A 17706-nucleotide genomic window follows, 5' to 3' on the forward strand; every position below is an offset into this window, starting at 1 on the left:
TTTTCTAACAACAGTGCATACCAAGCCTGTGTAGGAGAAACTTCTAGGGCAGCGTTTCTCAACTTGTGGGTCATGACCCAAAAGTGGGTCTCAAGAATGTATGAAAGGGTTACAAACAAACTTTAAAAATGGTTTCTCCTTTAAAGAAGAAAAATGTGGGAAACTGTGGCTTTTCCCTTGCAGGCTGGCAGAGTTCCAGCCTGCAAGGGGTGCTTGGGGCCCCCCGTGCCCCACACACTGGGGGCCTGTGTCCTGGGGGCAGAGAACAGCAGGTCAGGAGTGAGGGGCACCAGCAGGGGTGGGGGGCTGTTTTCTACTTAAACTATTTACTGGGTCAGGACTGGCCACTGATGTTTACAAGTGGGTCTGGTACAAAAAAGGTTGAGAATCACTGCTGTAGGTAAAGTGACTCCATATTCGGCTCAGGAAGTAAACAGGGGAAAAAGAGGGGAAGGGCCATTAGCTACATAAGTTTTGAGATTGAAGATGTACTGAAAGTGGGTTCTCCAAGTACTAAGCCACAGGGGGCCTACATAGCTAGGTACTTAGGGATATCTGCCATTTAAAGTAAGGAAAACTCTTATTTATTTCATGGGTAAGCTGCAGAATGTCGAGTGAAAAAAATATAGGCCGTAGTCATAAAATGATTGGAAGAAACTGTGTAAGATTTCCCAAATAAAACAATCAGCTTTTATTGTTGTCTTACAAAACATGTTAGATTTTGGCAATATTTTACAGTTCATCCAGTTGAAGAGTTGAAAGGGAAAAAATGGGAAAACGTTGGAAATTAACAATTTCAATGGACTTGCTTAAAAAAAAAAATCCAAAACCAAAAACTGCCCCAGTCACTCCCACGAAAATAAGAATCTAGTTTCATGTTATTTCATTATCCAAAAGATGCCAAGGGTAAAGCAGCAGGTGGAACTGGTGATTTCACTACTAAACGCATCGAAAGGACAAATGGAACATTTGCAGTGGTCTTTAGTATGGTCTGTTCCGCTGGTCATTTCTGAAGTCATTCCTGAAACAAAAAAAGATAGTTCTTTAGCCCTGCCTGTGGTAGCATGACTCACTCCTTACAATCAGAAATTACTCACCCCCACAAGGCTCCACTATACCATCATGCCCACAGAACACTCCGAAGCAGGTCTACCTGCATGTGCCTATAATATACACCTATATTTTGTGCATACAACTAAACTAAGAAAACATACATGCATGTAATACTGCTACACATGGTTCATGCCACCTGCCTTTTCCATCCATCTCAAGGTGTGACACATTCCTGAAGTCTACATCCCACAGGTAGGTATGAAATAACAAATACTTACCTTCCTCCCATTTTACCACCATAGCCACTGCCCCGGTCACTGCCTCTACCACCACGTCCTCTGTATCCTCTTTCAGCTCCAAAGCCTCCCCTCCCACGGAAGTCTGCATGGAAGAAGCATAAAAGCAAAATTTCAGCCAGGTTTACAAAAATGCAGCAAATGTCATGAACGTTCAAAGCAGCAACTTGTTACATATGTATTGATCTTGTACCCACCTCCTGATGGACGCGAATCTTCTGGTCTGGGCTCATTACACTGATTGCAGGAATTCCTACGGGCAAAGTTCATGTTACTGCAGGTCCTGGAAAAGACAAAAAGATTCCACACACTCAGTTGCTTAGGAAACTCAAAGAGGATACATGAAAAACCACTGCTCAATCAAAGTAACACTTACGGGTTAGGACAAACCCAATCACCATTTTTGGGTTCCCCACTTCTACCCTGGAAGCCCCCACCTCTTCCATATCCACCTCGTGAACCTGTAGACAGAATTATAATCAGAATAAACTAGGGGAATTGCTTCTATGGACCTACTCATGAGAAACAATTACTGAAGAACTATCACTGGTTTCAAAGCCCAAGTGATAGACTTTCTTGGTGGAAGAAAGTAGCCAGATGCTTTAATACCTCCCTCCCTCTTCTAGATTAGTTTCAGGAAATGAACTTGGAACTCCAGAAATGGGTATCAGTTTGCCAATGAGAATAAAGTATAAGATTGTATACTTTAATAAAGTATGAAATTGAAAAACCATTGAAAAAAGAGTCTCCCACATAATGCTAGACTTTAAAAGTAGCCAAGAGGCAATTATCAATATGTTTAATATTTTAAAAGATATATAAATCTCAAAGTAACTAACCCTTAGAAGTTGCAGCATCTGACCAGTCTCTAAATGTCAGTAAACCCAATGAATACATGTTGTTAACTGTAGATGCGTGTCAGATGCAGAGTTCAACTCATGGCAACAGGAAAAAAAAATACTGTGTGGGAACAGTACCTGGTAGCCAGAGAAATCTGCTTGGTATGGTTTCTATACAACTTCTTACCCGCACTACAACACCTGACCCTGTTTGAATCCTGTATCTGGCAGTTAATTTTTTTTTAAATGTGCATTACTAAAAATGTCACTGTTTGATACAATGGCAAACAAATATGGGCAGACCAAGTCACTTCGTAAGAGCTAAAAAAAAATACTCCCTCTGGCTCCCTCTTAAATACCTCTAGTGTTCTTCCTATGTAGACACTAGAACACCACAACACTTGCTTTTAGTGTAGAAGTGGTGAACGTTCACACCAAACACAGCTTTTAAAAGGATTTGTTTTTTAGCCTCCAAAACTCCTTGGCCAAAAACTAGTGTTTCTTCCCAGTCACTGGGCAAAATGCTCTTCCTGCAAAATGAAGATTAATATCCAACAGACTCATCTGATAGATGTACTATACAAAGTGCCTGGGATTTTGAAGGGGAAGTGAAGGAATTACATACCCAACTCCTGTTCAGAGCCAGGAGAAACTTGGCTGACTAACCTGCTTAGTCTCCTTTGAAGATTTTGGAGAAAGTATTTTAAAATTCAAAGGCAAAAGGCAGACACACAGGGTTGAACAATTCCATATGCCCAACCTTAAAGTCGGTGCTTTATCTTAAGCCAAGATAAGCTTCAAACTACAATATCTCCAGATCAGAAGGAATGTGCAAAATTGCACATAGCCCCCAAAAAAACTGAAGTACAGAATTCAGTTTTACTCAACTTGCACATACTTTGTACCACCTCTAGTCCCTCCTGTCCCAAAAGTCACCCCTTTCTACTATGCCTTCCGGAAGTCTATGCTATAATGCAGTATGTAATTAAAAGTCACTGTTATGAAGCTACCCTTTAAAAGCGATCACAAGTGAAAGCATTAAATTTTCAAAAGGAAAAGGCCCTCCAAGTTTTAGTACCACCTCGACGGCCACCACCACCACCACCTCCTCGCATGAATTCAGGTCTTCTGGTTGCAAAAGAAACTTTGATAACATTGCCATGGAATTCTTTACCTAGAATAAAAGGAAAAGGTGAACACAGTTCACAGGACTTCAATAATGAACAAGTTCAACAGGCAACAGTAGTCTGCAACGTTAAATTACTAGAAAAAAAGACAACGGGCAAAATCCTCATATACATCCGAAAGTATCAGCTCAGATATTATGTCCACTAGGGGTGTGTGAAGCGGGCAGTATTCGATTTGGATTCACATTCGGTCCAATTCGGGGGACGGTGATTCAATTCACCGATTCAGATCACTGTCCCGATTCAACTCAGATGAATCTGAAGATTTGATTCTGATTCAGAGATTCAGCGATTCGGCCACAGACACAGCTTTATATGGTTTTTCTACATACCTCAAGGTACCAGGCACAACTCATGAACGCTGAGATGGTGGGGTGGATGAAGCGTCCCATGGGAGCGTGCGTGTGGGGGGAGACCCGGAGGTGGACCAGAAGTACTTAACAGGCATGGCGGTGACTTGTTGTACCCGCAGACGTCCTGGCATCACTGAGACCTCCACTACTAGACAGGGCTTTTAACTGACTTTGCTGGGGAACAGGAAAACTAAGTGGAGTATGCCTGGGGATTGGCACACAGGAAAACTCCCACGTGGGGGACACTAAGATAACTGTTTTTGAAAATGCTAAGGGAACAGTTCTCCCACAGCATCTCAGGAAATCGAGGGCGTTAGTTAGGGGCCTCAGCTGCCTGTACACCAATGCCAGGAGCATGGGGAACAAGCAGGAAGAGCCAGCCCTCCTGCTCTCTAGCGAGCAGCAAGACCTGGTAGGGATCATGGAAACCTGGTGGGACTCCTCGCATGATTGAGTGTAGCTGCAGAAGGCTACATCCTGCACAGAAGGGACTGAGCAGGGAGGAAAAGCAGAGGGGTAGCTTTCTATGTGAGGAAGCAGTACACCTCGCTGGAGGCTGACGTTGGCTCCAAAGATAAGCAGCTTGATACCCTGTGGGTCAAGCTTCAGCGGGGGGGCATGAAGCAAGGTGAGAGAGACCTAAGTGTGGGCATTTACTACAGGCCACTGAACCAAAGGGAGGAGCTGGATCCGGAGTCTCTCAAGAACTGACAGAGGCCGCACATGCAAGGGACTTGATTGTCATGGGCAACTTCAATTACCCAGACATAGACTGGGAGGAACACTTGGCTAGGTCGGATTGGTCATGTAGCTGCTCAACTGTAATCGAGGAGCTCTTCTATCCAGGAAGCGCAAGGGCCAACCGCTCTCCTAGACTTGGTCTTGGCCAAAGGAGATGATCTGGTGTGTGGCTTGAACATTGAGGGTAGCCTGGGTGACAGCGACCATGAGCTCATCAGGTTCACTGTCTGCCGTGAGGCTGACAAATCAACTAGCAGGATTGAAGTCCTGGACTTCAAAAATGAGGACTTCAACAGGCTCAGGGCATTAGTAGGAGAGGCGATGAGGGACCAGGGACGGAAGGCAAATGGTTGTTCCTCAAGGACACAATCCTTGAATCACAAAAGAAAACCATTCCCATGAAGAGGAAAGGTAGCAGAAGGGCTGGCAAGCCCTCCTGGCTCAATAGGGACATCACAGTCCTCTTGAAAATGAAACAAGAGGTGTACACACAGTGGTCTACACTTGTAGGGAAATGATTAGGAAAACTAAGGTGGTGACTGAGTTTAAATTAGCCAAGGGAGTCAAGGACAATAAGAAATGCTTTAGCTATGTAGGGATCAGAAGGAAAACAAATGGAAGCATGGCGCCTCTGCTTAACACCTCAGGACAGCTGGTAATGGACACTCAGGAAAAAAACTGAACTCCTGAATGTCCACTTTGCTTTGGTATTTCACTGGACCAAGGGGAAAGACAAGCAAGATAAGGATCACAGGGGGCATGGTGAGAATTATAGCCTTCCCATTGTGGATGCTGAGCTGGTGCAAAACCAACTAGAAAAGCTAGACATTTTTAAGTCACCAGGACCAGATGGACTTCACCCAAGAGTGCTCACGGAGCTGGCTGAGGTCATTGCGGAAACCCTGTCAAAACTCTTTCAGAAATCGTGGCACACAGGGGAGATCCCTGAGGATTGGAAGAGGGCCAACATTGTACCCATCTTCAAGAAGGGGAAGAGGGAGGACCTGGGCAACTATAGGCCAATCAGCCTAACCTCCACCTCAGGAAAAATCCTGGAAAAACTTATTAAAGAATCTAGGTGCAATACGCTTATTGAGGGTAAGATTCTGAACGACAGCCAGCATGGCTTCATCATGGGTAGGTCTTGTTTTACCAATCTCAGCTGCTTCTACGAACAAGTCTCTTGCCACCTGGACACAGGAGAGAAGGTCGGCATTATATACCTAGACTTCCAAAAGGCTTTTGATCTAGTATCCTGCGATATCCTTGTGGAAAAATTGGAAGATTGTGGGCTTAACTGCTCAACAGTTCAGCGGGTGGAAAACTGGCTGCAAGGTAGGACCCAGGGAGTTCTCATGAACGATCTGTCTCATCCTGGCGAGAAGTGGCTAGTGGTGTCCCTCAGGGGTCGGTTCTTGGACTGATGCTTTTCAACATCTTTATCAATGATTTGGATGTGGGGGTGAAAAGCTCCAGGCCAAGTCTGCAGATGACACCAAGTTATGGGGGAACGTGGTCATGCCAGAAGATAGGTTGCAGATACAGACAGACCTGAACAGGCTGGAGAGCTGGGCAAATTGGAACCAGATGAAGTTCAACACTCAGAAATGTAAGGTGCTCCATATGGGGGCAAACAGACGCCATATGGTGGCGACAATTTGACTTGCGCCACGGCCAAAAGGGACGTAGGAGTTGTGATCGACTATCATATAAACGTAAGCCGGCAGTGCCAATGCTGTGGGCAGCTGGCATGCATTAACCGTTGCATCTCATGCAAAATTAAAGAAGTGATACTCCCACTGTACTCCACACTGGTGAGACTGCAGCTAGAGTACTGCATCCAGTTCTGGGTGCTGCACTTCAACAAGGACATGGAAAAACTTGAGAGGCTGCAGAAAAGAGCCACCTGTATGGTCAGGGACTTGCAAGACAAGCCATACAAGGAGAGGCTGAGGGACTTGGGAGCCTACAGAAGAGAAGGCTGAGAGGGGACTTGTAGCGGTAAGCCACTAACATCAGGGGAGTACATCAAGAACTTGGTGAACAGCTGTTCACCAGGGCACCTCTGAAGAAGACCAGGAGCAATGGATACAAACTCATGGAAAGCTGCTTCAGGCTTAATCCCAGGAAAAACTCCTTCACAGTCAAGGCATCCAGACTGTGGAATAAACTCCCTGCAAACGTGGTGTAGTCACCTACCCTGGAAGGCTTCAAAAGGAGACTGGACAGTCACCTTGCTGGGGTCACTTGACCCCAGTTGTCTTTTCCTGCCTAGTGCAGGGGGACTGAACCCAATGTTCTACAAGGCCCCTTCCAGCCCCTAACAATCTATCAATCTACTTTCAGTCCACTTCCAGGTCTGCCGCCAAACACGCAGGGGGGCCCCCCCAGACCCAGGAGGCACCAGCCACTGAGCCGGGGGGCAGGTCCCCTGCGTGCTCTGTGGTGGACCTGGAAGTGGACTGGATGTACATCTGGTCCACTTCTGGGTCTGCCGCTGAGCATGCAGGGGCCCCCCTATGCTCCTGTGGGATGCTCCATCTGCCCCACCATATCAGTGTTCACAAGCCGCACCTGGTACCTTGAGGTATGTAGAAAAGACATAGGCTTCCGATTTAATTCGGAGAGATTAAATGGGTCTCTTGATTTGATTCGGATTTGGCCACCAAATCGGGCTAAATCTCCTCCAAATCAAATCAGTGACTGAAACTTTGCACAACCCTAATGTCCACCACAGATGGCAAAGATGTCTAGTTGCAATTCAAGTTAAAAGAGCCTAAGGTGATGGCTTATGCATTTCCCTGGCATTCTTGTCACCAGTACTGCTTACAAGTTAAATAATCTTGTTCCCCAATCAGATAAAAAAGTTCTTGTACATTTCAACCTAGGTTTCCATTTGGAAAAAAAGAAATGCACTTTCGTAGGAGGCCGGTCAGAAAGTAATGCCTAGTAATATTTATCTCCTGTGCAAGACAGGAACATTGAGGGTGCTTACTCTCCTTTTTGATTCTTGCTTAAGGAAGCAACAGGAAACAGAGTGGTCTATGCGGAGATCCTGAAGGAACTGAAGTATTGTATACAAAGAGCCTGACAGAGACATGTCTGCGGTACTGCTTCCACATGGCAACCCTCGCCCACACATCAGCTTGTGCACCAGAGACAATCCCATAGTTTGGATGGGCTATATTGCCCCATTTTCTGTGCGGCCCAGAAAATGAGACTGACTACAAGGGCAACATTTTCGGGACGCCACCAAAAAGACAGGCTGTGTGACAGATGCTTTGCAACAAAGACAAGGGCCTTTACAATGTTGGGATTCACACTCTTTTTTCACTGGTGGGAAAAGGCCACTGCTGAAAAAGGAGACCACACTGAAAAAGAATAGTCACCTGTATGCTCCATAAAATCATTCATATATTACGTGCAAGTTTTTTCAGTAATATTCAAAGCATTACTTAGACTGGCTCTCTAAAGAGGAGTAGTTAGCTGTGTTAATCTGAAGTCAGGCAGAGAATAGGGACTAAAGTCACAATTAGCAGGCTTTATAAACTTAAGGTTCATCACAGGATGCTTGGGACCTATTACTGCTTGAGTACATAATACAGGAACATTTAAACTGAACTAATGTGCATTATGTTATCCAAAAAAAGGCAACAGTGAAAACTGATATTCGATTTCTTCTTGCTTATTATGTCAGCTCCAGAACTGGGCACAGATCTCCAGAACTGTGTGCGCCAAGTTCCACTAAAAACACAAAGCCATTAGAATAGGCATTGATATTATCTGAACCTCTATTATAGAAGGGCATCACTGCTAGCAGCACATTAGTGGAGAGAAGAAGAGATCAAGTTCCAGAAAATTCAGCATCTGTAGAACTTCAGTACAGTATAAAAATTTGTCCAATTGTGCTTTCAATTAGCTACATAATACTTACTAACTACAAGGCAAAAGAGATGTTTGTTTTGGTTTTGCTAATTGTCTCATGATTAAAATAATAAACAACACAGTTGCTTTTATGAAGTTCTTAGGAAATAATAAACTAGCATGATAACTTCAAGTTCTAATCAGCTATTTATGATAACTAATGCAATGCTGGAGCTTATGTTCCAACTTGTATCAATGTAGTGCTAAAGTATCTACATTAGCCAGACAGACAGAGGGGAAAAATGGGAGTGGTGCAAAATGCAGATAAAAAGAGCTACCACAAAAGGGCTTAAGACACTGCTGTTTGCTTAACAGGATTTGGTTTGAAGCATTAGGGAGGCAAAACAATCTAGTAGACAGGGCACCAAGAACAGAAGTCAGTAGTTTCCAACTCTGCCATTGACAGGAAACTCACTTTGCCTGTCTTGTTTATTCAGATAGTAAGTTCTGAAGGACAGGAATTACTATTAAAATGCAAAGTGCCTAGCACAATCAGGCCTTAACGTGGAGTGGGACCTCTAGGCACTAACAAATACTGGTAATACCAATATTGTCATACTTTCTCCCCCTTTTAAATCTGTATTCCCCTGGTTGCTACCATTGTCAATTCGACGTGAGAAGTTGTGTTGTCCTGAATAACATCAGATAACACCCACTCTCAGACTAAATGGCACATAATAACAACTGGCATGTAGTTATAGTATTCAAATGGTATATTTTCTTTCTTAATGACTAAATTATCACACTAGGGGTGCACAGGAATCTCTTTGAAATAGAATTCCAAGAACTGGAATAATCAAAATTTGAGCAAGTGTTAATATGCAATCTCTATATTTTTTCCCCCATGAGTAACAGGAAAAAAATATCTTACCATCAAACCAGTCAATAGCTGCTTTAGCAGAAGGAGGATCATCAAAAGACACTGTTGCTTCTCCCTTTGATTTCCCAGTATCTTTATCTGTATAGAGGTTTATCATAGGTTTGCCAGTCTTTTTGTTGGTCTGGAGAAAAAAGAAATAATTTATTTCCTGAACATGTACTGAATTAATGAAGAAATGACTAGTCAAACAAGTTAATGGTAAGAGCAGGTGCAATTAGACACTATTGGTAGAAGAGATTCTTGGGTCTACTGAACTTACTGAAACATGAGAGACTTGCTAAAGGAAGGGATATATTTGTCCATTAAGTGGAGAAAAAAAGAATATAGAGCTAGGAGTAGAACAAGAAAAATGGCAGCTAAGATCTGGGCTACTAAAATGGTAGTGCCCACAGTTCCTTTGAAGTAAGCTGTCATCTGTGAAATGGGAGCATAAAATGATCTCCAACTGCTGGGGAATAATAGAGAGGAAACACCCTGAATTGTAACAGCACAGAGGGAATCTGTTGTTCTAACATGTTGGCAAAGCCTCTTCTTAATAATGTATCCCCTTACACACCTTTATAATACCTATTTGCTTGAAATAGTCAGCCACTTGATCTGTTGAAACATCCTCTCCGAGTCCTTGCACAAAGATGGTGTTGTTATCAGAGTTATCAGACTCTGTATCTATTAAAAAAATTAAGTTATTTTTAACTAAACACCACTGTAGGGATTAGCCAGAAGCAGCTGTTACATATCACAGCACTTAAAAAATTAATATGCTTCCACATCAAAGAAAATCCCCTCCATTTTAAAAACTTGGATGCACAAGGCCCAGCAAGTGCCTTTGAGATCACTGGCATTTTTGGAGCTCTCTGGTTAGTATGTGAAGTCAAGAAGTCTTTGCTGTTGAAGCTAACTGTATCAACTTGAGAACTGCAGGAGCACAGTACTTGATTTGGAGCAGCATAACAAAAGGCACACTGGACTGATTGACAGACAGGCTTCACAGTATGCCTCTAACTGGAACACTCCAGTTGGTTCAAAACTTATGTCTTCTATACAAAAAAGAAGTCTATTAAAACATAGTTGAGATGTAAATATTTTAAAAAATGTAAAGTTTGGAAGTGCCAACATTGTTAGGAAAATGTAAGCGTCTTGTCCAAAAGATGCAATTATAAACAAAGTAACTCCATTTAAATCTAGTTTCAAATTCAACAAGGGGAAAAAGTGAAGAGCAATAATGGAGTAAAAAATATAAAAGGATGCATTCAAGCGTAAGAACTATCTTATTATGAGGAGTCCGTTCTTAAAAGAAAACTATCTGAACTTCAGCATCTACAGGGAAGCATTAACACTGTTACACAGTCAGAGTCAAGCTGATCCAAAATTCACTAGAAAAAGTTTGTTCTAACTTGCTGGACGTTGTGGCACGTAAACAAGGAAAAATCCTACTCTTATCAAGTTCTTATATACCGTTAACAGGCTTGATCTTTCCCAGAAAAGAGCCCATCAGGTTAAACCATATTGAAACAGTACATTCCACATCACATTTCTAGGCATGAATTTTAGGAGTACATACGTTCCAAAAAATCCTGAACTATAAGATGCAATCCAAATTCCTTGTTTTCTTACCAGCATCTGATTTCTGTCCATAATCCTTTTGACCTACAGAACAGGACAGGTAAAAAAGGGAAGACTATTTTAACCAAGGAATTCTTGTTTTTGTTTGTTTTAATATGACAAGTATTCAAGTTATGTTTGCAATGTATCTAAAAATATAGGATTTTAACCAGAGGTTTAGAAAGTATTTAGATTAAAATGTTCAATAGCAGGCATCTGTAGAATATTAACATGTTCTTTAACTTGCAGTATGTGGCAGCTGCCACACTGATGTTATGCTGGTGTTATCTTGCAAATGCTGGTTGTCAGATTACCAAACAGTTTACCAGTTTTGTCACTAGTATCTTTCTAAGCAGCATTTGTAACAAAACAAAATCCGGGAAAGGTCACTGGTCCCCACAAATTCTTTCATGCAATTTGACAGAGTAAAAATCCAGCTTATTGTTAAAACTGATTTTTAAAAGCACACAAACACACCAGCCTCAGCAAAACAGAAATGCTAGAATGCGTTTATTGGACAGTAACAAAGTATTGGTGGCTCTTAGATTTATACAGAATTTCCACTGAAACATTTTTGATACTCGGCACTTACCACCAAAATTTTTGAAGCCACCAGGGTCACCACCACTGCAGAGGAAAAATTGAAGAAATGATTTCTTCCTTAAGTCTCTATGTGCTGAGCCCAAGGCTCAATCTACACTTAACTGATCACAAGTTGAGAGTTATTGCCTAAAGCATCACCTCTATGTCTACCGTGCTAATTATTTAAGTTAAAAAATTAGCTAACTGGAAGTGAATAATTTCAAAGAGCATAATGTCTAACAGCTAGGCTCCCACTGAGTTGCTGAAATGAAGACAGGTATGTAGATGTGTTAAGTTAAATGCTATTCCAAATGGATACTATTTAAAAGGTGGGTTTTGAAGACAGGCATACTTTTAAAAAAGTTAACAGGCTTTAAATGTACATACAAGTAATAGCTCAGAGTAATTATCACTTTGTGCTAGGAACAAAATGAACTAAATTGAATATATCTCAGCTGTTATGCATTCATTAAGTGGGGATAAATTAGCATTAATAACCATGCTCTGGGGAAAAAATCTGGGAAGATGTTGAAATTTGGCTATATGGTACTACTAGAAATTTCAGATTAAACAGAAAGCGTGCATATATAAGAATAAGCTTCAGTGGCAGAGTTGGAGAAGTTTCAATTAATTCACTCTGAGACCTGTGGCATAAGATGTAGACCAAGTTAACATATTAACAAATTATTTGAAAGACTATAAATGGAGTTTAAACAAGCTTATTATGCCTTCCCAAGTCAATTTTATCACAAGTAAAAGCCTGATATCTCCCCAAGACTATTCTATCAAGTGTGATTTCCATGCTGGCAGTATTCTCTAGAATTTATCGTTTTAACTACATTCATGTGGAAAGATTTAAATATACTCAATATTTAAAGCCATAAAGGGGGAAAAAATATCAGTAGAATTCTTCAAGTTAATTGCCAGATCATTTAAATATTTTAGAACTGTCTGCTCGAAGTTAGGGAGTAAAGGTTCTCTATAGCTGTTATCTATAAGAAACCTGACAAGTTCATCTATTCTTCATCATAAGAACTTCCATGCTGAGTAACTAAGATAAAGAAAAAAATACAAGTAAATACTCAACTAATTGTCCATTCCCAACTTTCACAGAGTCTTCAGCAGAAGGAGCCTCTGTAGTAGCATACTGACAGTAAGGAGTCTCTTCAATTTTTAAATCAAACCCATCTCAATCCGTCAGACTCCAAACATGGGTCAAGAACCCAAAATAAAGGATAACGAAGATAGCTAGGGCACTTCAATATGGGATTCATTGTTTTAGAATGTGGTACATACATGTTCTGTTGTAGAAAATGCAGAATACTGAATGCAAGGTATGTTCCATTTTTTTAAAGTTGCAATCTATAAGTTTTCTACAAAAGGGGTAAAAAACTGTGTCTGAAATTAATACTTGAGGGTCAAAATTTTATTAGGTACTATGTAATTTAGTTAGGAGAACTTGTATAGTAACAGCTAGCATAACATGACATAACCTGAAATGGTATTTACAGTCATGAAATATTATCTATAACTGAGATGTATTTTAATAGCTTGCTGCTGCAGATTTTAAGTTGCTATTGTACCGTGTGTTGTTTGGAAAACTAAGTGGCAATTACTTATACATAAACAATTTTATTCAGCTATATAAAAAGGATAATGCATGTATTCCAACACATTTAAGGCTGGCCTCTCTTAAAGGACGGATCATTTTAAAGACCGAAGGTAAAACGAGAAACAAGGTCATAAAAATTCTATTTGAAACCTGCTACCCATAATTCACTCCAAGCTACGGACAACGTTCTCCATATCCTCCTTATTATAGGCCACTGAATAAAAACTTGTTAATTTAGAACTATAGACACTAATTTATAGTAAATGAAATCAGACTAATTTCATGTTCAAATTCTGTATTACTCCCCAATTCATTAGGCCTGAACTATAAGCCATGTGCATGTTTTTTGATTGCTGATATGTAGCAGAAAAGATGTGGGTAGAGACACGCACAGGATGTAATTGATAGTAAGAAGCCACGATTTTATGAAACATGAGAACTTTGACAGGAGGGTAAAAATGGAAAATGGATACCCCATGATTCCAGAATAAGACCAAAAAAAAGTGTTTTGTCTTAATGTGCTTCGCAATCAATAATCTGCTTGGTCTCATGTGACCAACTAAACTAATGCATCCATCTCCATCAATCAGGTAGCAGACACCTATATTCATTCTAAGTTATACATTTTGGTCCATTTTTCACATGTACTCTACATTTGCTACACTCCTGGTATTGTTGAGCACTGTTGCTAGGGTCCCAGGGACATAAAGCTCAATTTCTTTTCATTTTAGAATGAATTTAGATTTTAGTTTCATTAAAAGAGGTACGTGAATATGTACCCAAAACATCCTACATGAGGGGTAAGTTCCCATAAAGACGTTTGCTTTAACCAGCTAATACAGTACAGCCTCGAGTTTATACTGTACTAAGACTTGTAATTTAGGTCAATTACAGACTCTTAGATAGTTCAGCAACTGAATTCTTAATATAAATATACATGATGTATGTACACTGTAACTATGTAGTGCCACACTGTGTACTGCCTTATGTTGACTGTGTAAGGGAGCTGAACAGCAATAGTGCTAGGTTTTAACAATCCTTTACATCAGTCAAGAATCAGCAAAAAGTTCAGTAATGCTATCGGTACAAAAGTTTGAATTCCAGGCAGCCATAAGGAACACCTGCCACTTCTCCTGAAAATTATACCTAATGCTATGAAAACAGGATCATTAGACGAGCTTTTTTGTTGATGTTCTGATAACTCATCCAGCTTCATTTTTATCATCAAATCTCTTGGTATATCCCAGAACCTTAGGTATAATGGCTATTACCACTGCTTCACAAATCAAGAATTACAGGAGAAGGATGTGTCAACTGGTATTACTTCCAGTTGAAGAAAGCAGCATCATTCCGTTAAAACCTTTTAAACAGCTTTTCTACTACATTTTTTATCAATGGTGTACAGTATTACCATTTTTAGTTCTATACCATAGAACTACTTTGAGAGAGAAAAAGCAGTGTATATTGGGAAAAGTGATATTAAAAATCCAAGGGCTAAATTCTTCCTTCTGATATACATTGATCTCTCCAGACATAATTGAAAAAATAACTATAGCTACTAAGGTGAAGATTTTGCCACAGGCTTTTTATTGCTGTCTGCAAATCCTTAAATGTGTTCCTTTAGGCTTGCCCATAACTAGGAGGTAACCACTGAAAGTATAACAGATATGATGACAGGAGAAGTGCACGCTGTTAAGTATGGAGTTTCACATGGACACACAAATTATTAATATTACTATCTATTTACTGAACAGTGCCCCTGCTTATTTTTTTCAAGCTCTATGTGAAGATTGATAGTACACATATACACTACCTTAAAACATTAGGGGTACATCCAAACAAGCGCACACATGCTTTTCCCCAGGGACAAACAGCAGTAGCACAATATGCTGCTACTTCTCCCCAGGGAATGCCCATGTAGTTGCACTCTGGCATGCAGCAAATGCCCTGGGTGGGGTAGGAGAGGCTGGGGCCAGCACCTGGGTTGGCCCCAGCAACCTTACCTGCGGTCCTGGGGGCCTCTCAGGGCTCCAGCGGTGGCAATCCGGCAGCAGGGAACCTGGCCAGCAGCCGGAGTGTGGCTCAGGCTGGCAAGGCTCTGGTTTTGGGTGGCAGACTACCACCATGTGCATCACCCTTTTTCAGGCATGGGCTTTTTAACACCAGGATCTTCCCAGTGTCAAAAAAAAAAGAACCCCTGTGCTGCAAATAAGCAGCATGGGCAATGCCCGTATGTGCAGCATGCAGTGCTGTATTGCTCACGTGCATGCTTGTCTGGACCCGCCCTTGTTGTGCAATGTAGCACAAATCACTTTGGTTAGGCCACAATTTCTTGATACTAGCAGCAAAACACAGTTTTAATTTGTAAGAAAATAAACTACTTGTAAGAGAACATCTTTACAACGAGGTTTAACTTTAACATTCCACAGAAAAGTTCTACATTAAACAAAATGATAATTATATTTTTGGAGACATTCTGTTCTAATTTCACCCATACAACTGAAGTGAAAAAGGACTGCACAAGGATAACAAAGGTAGAATCATCATCCACTAAGGCCCATGCATTCTGATACAAAAAATGGAATGGTCATAATCATTGTTACACTGCAATAATGGAGCAAACTTTTTCAGATTTAAGGTAACAAGCCCACTCTGTACTTCTGTAGCACCTTTCAACTGATGGAACTAAGACAACTGCTAAAAATGATTGAATTAAACAATAAACCTGTAAGATAAACTCATTTCTCAGATGGGGACCCAGCATGAAAAGAAAGTAATTATATTCAAGAAACTTGGAGGCCAAGCCAAAAACAGGAATCAGAATGAGCCTCAGCTTGTTGTGTTCTATCCACAAGCCCACAGAAGCCCTGTAGTGCATCTCCCCATATTTGATTGGTGGAGGTAGCAGAGAGAAGACAGACGGAATAATATAAGTAGCTAGCATGTAATCTCCCTAAAGTCCATGTGCTTGCTAAAACTACAAAGGTTTTGCTTGGGTTTTAGTTATAAACCTGTTTTTTAAAAGAAAGTTTATGATACAGGTGCAAACACTTGTTATTTGCCAAAATTAGACTACTGAAACTGAGCATCAGTTTTAAAAACTAGAAAACTGGGGCTTGAGTTAAATTTTATTTGGCATATAGAAGTCCGAAGAGATGCACCAAAAAACCCCCAAAACCTGTTTTATAAGAAAGTCATTCTGAAAACAGTAGTTACTGAGCATGATTACAAAAGAGTAATCATCCTAAGCAAAAGTAGTAGTGATCTAGAAATCCTGAATTAAGGAATATGGGTTACTGGATTCAAACAATGATTTTCACAAGCTATTAACATTCTCCCTACCACCACCACCGGTCATGAATTTGAACTTTACAAGTGAACTGTATGCTGTTGACTCCTGAATCGTAATACCAAGTGAATCAGACCCGTCATACTAGCCCAGAGCATTTTAGGCTTTTAGCAACTTTTATCCAGAACTTTCATGGAAATACACTATCAAATTTGTTTAAAAAATAATTATCAGGCTGTAACCACAATATCCTGGAATTTCACAAGTGCACAAATACCTCTACAATGGGCAAATCCCCTTGGTTAAAACAAAAGCTAGCCTGCCACAACTAGTTATTGGCATTTTTAAACTAAGCAGTGTTGAACAACGTAATGAGTAGGATTAAATGACAAAATAGCAAGAACATGAATAGCTGGGCAACAGGGAGGGAGTGTTGTCACCAGAAGAGCTGCAACAGTGACAGCCTTTTGTGTTTGCTTTTTTATTTTACATGCCAGGAGAGAGAACTTTTGTGAATGGCTAGTGGAAAGGACATTCAAAGACCATGATCTCAGATTTGGTAGAAATATCACACATCATAATGCAGCAAAAACATTTTGAGAGACAAACATTATACCTTTGCTAAATAAATCTATTCAAATTGATTTAAAAATGGGCAGTGTTTTAGAATTCTCAAGTACAATATACATACTGCCCCCTTCCCATGCTGTTTAAGCCTATATTGTTACAGGAATACAAAAACTGTGTTTAGGCAAGCCCTTCTAGTTAATTATTTATGCCAATGGAAATGGACCAATTAAAAGACAAAACACTATTTATAGAAAAGTCACTAGAAGCAGAAGCAACAGATGAACACAAGCTGTTTTTCGTAGTTAAAAGAACATTTAAAACATTTTCCCTGACACTAGAAGTCGCAATTTGTTACTTACTAAAGTTGTTCCCCACCACACACATTTTTTTTTTTTTTTTTTTTTTTGTTATTTAACCTGAAGCTTTTGTTCTTCTAGGAAATCATAGAATCTGAAGTAAAAAAAGTCATTAGAAGTAGACTCCTTTATCAAACTTACAATAGGCAGTTTCATCTGGGATAAAATATTCAATGACACTTCAGTTACAGAAGTCAGAATTTAAATTTAATGTCCATAGTACTGAACGGAGGAAGACAGACAACTTGTAAAGGAATTAGAACTATTTTGTTATATTTCAGTAGTTGCCTCGGTGATTTTCAAATCCCCACCGCTCTTTTCTTTCCATCGATTTTTTGCCAGTGGGATTAACTATATTGTTATAGTAAATGGTGCTTAAAACAAAATGTTGCTTAAGAAGTTTATTTTCACACCTATTAATT

At 40.4% G+C, this 17706-nt stretch overlaps 1 protein-coding gene across 3 annotated transcripts in view; it reads right to left on the reverse strand.

The window, feature by feature from the left end:
* Positions 1-662: 662 nt before the first annotated feature.
* TAF15 (TATA-box binding protein associated factor 15) overlaps positions 663-17706 on the reverse strand; it is a 33862-nt gene continuing 16818 nt past the window's right edge. For 2 of the 3 annotated variants that reach the window (XM_014608888.3, XM_019499505.2), the window contains exons 8-16: positions 11468-11502; positions 10888-10920; positions 9830-9939; positions 9265-9394; positions 3270-3362; positions 1726-1810; positions 1547-1632; positions 1332-1434; positions 663-1021 (exon numbers count right to left, since the gene is read on the reverse strand). In XM_014608888.3, coding sequence (XP_014464374.1) covers positions 982-1021; positions 1332-1434; positions 1547-1632; positions 1726-1810; positions 3270-3362; positions 9265-9394; positions 9830-9939; positions 10888-10920; positions 11468-11502 — 715 coding nt within the window. In that variant the 3' untranslated portion in view covers positions 663-981. Of the gene's footprint in view, positions 1022-1331; positions 1435-1546; positions 1633-1725; positions 1811-3269; positions 3363-9264; positions 9395-9829; positions 9940-10887; positions 10921-11467; positions 11503-17706 lie in introns of those variants that run through there. The other variant, XR_002094121.2, reaches the window with a different exon arrangement.

Source organism: Alligator mississippiensis, chromosome 14 (genome assembly GCF_030867095.1).
Source record: "Alligator mississippiensis isolate rAllMis1 chromosome 14, rAllMis1, whole genome shotgun sequence".
NCBI classification, from domain to species: domain Eukaryota; kingdom Metazoa; phylum Chordata; order Crocodylia; family Alligatoridae; genus Alligator; species Alligator mississippiensis.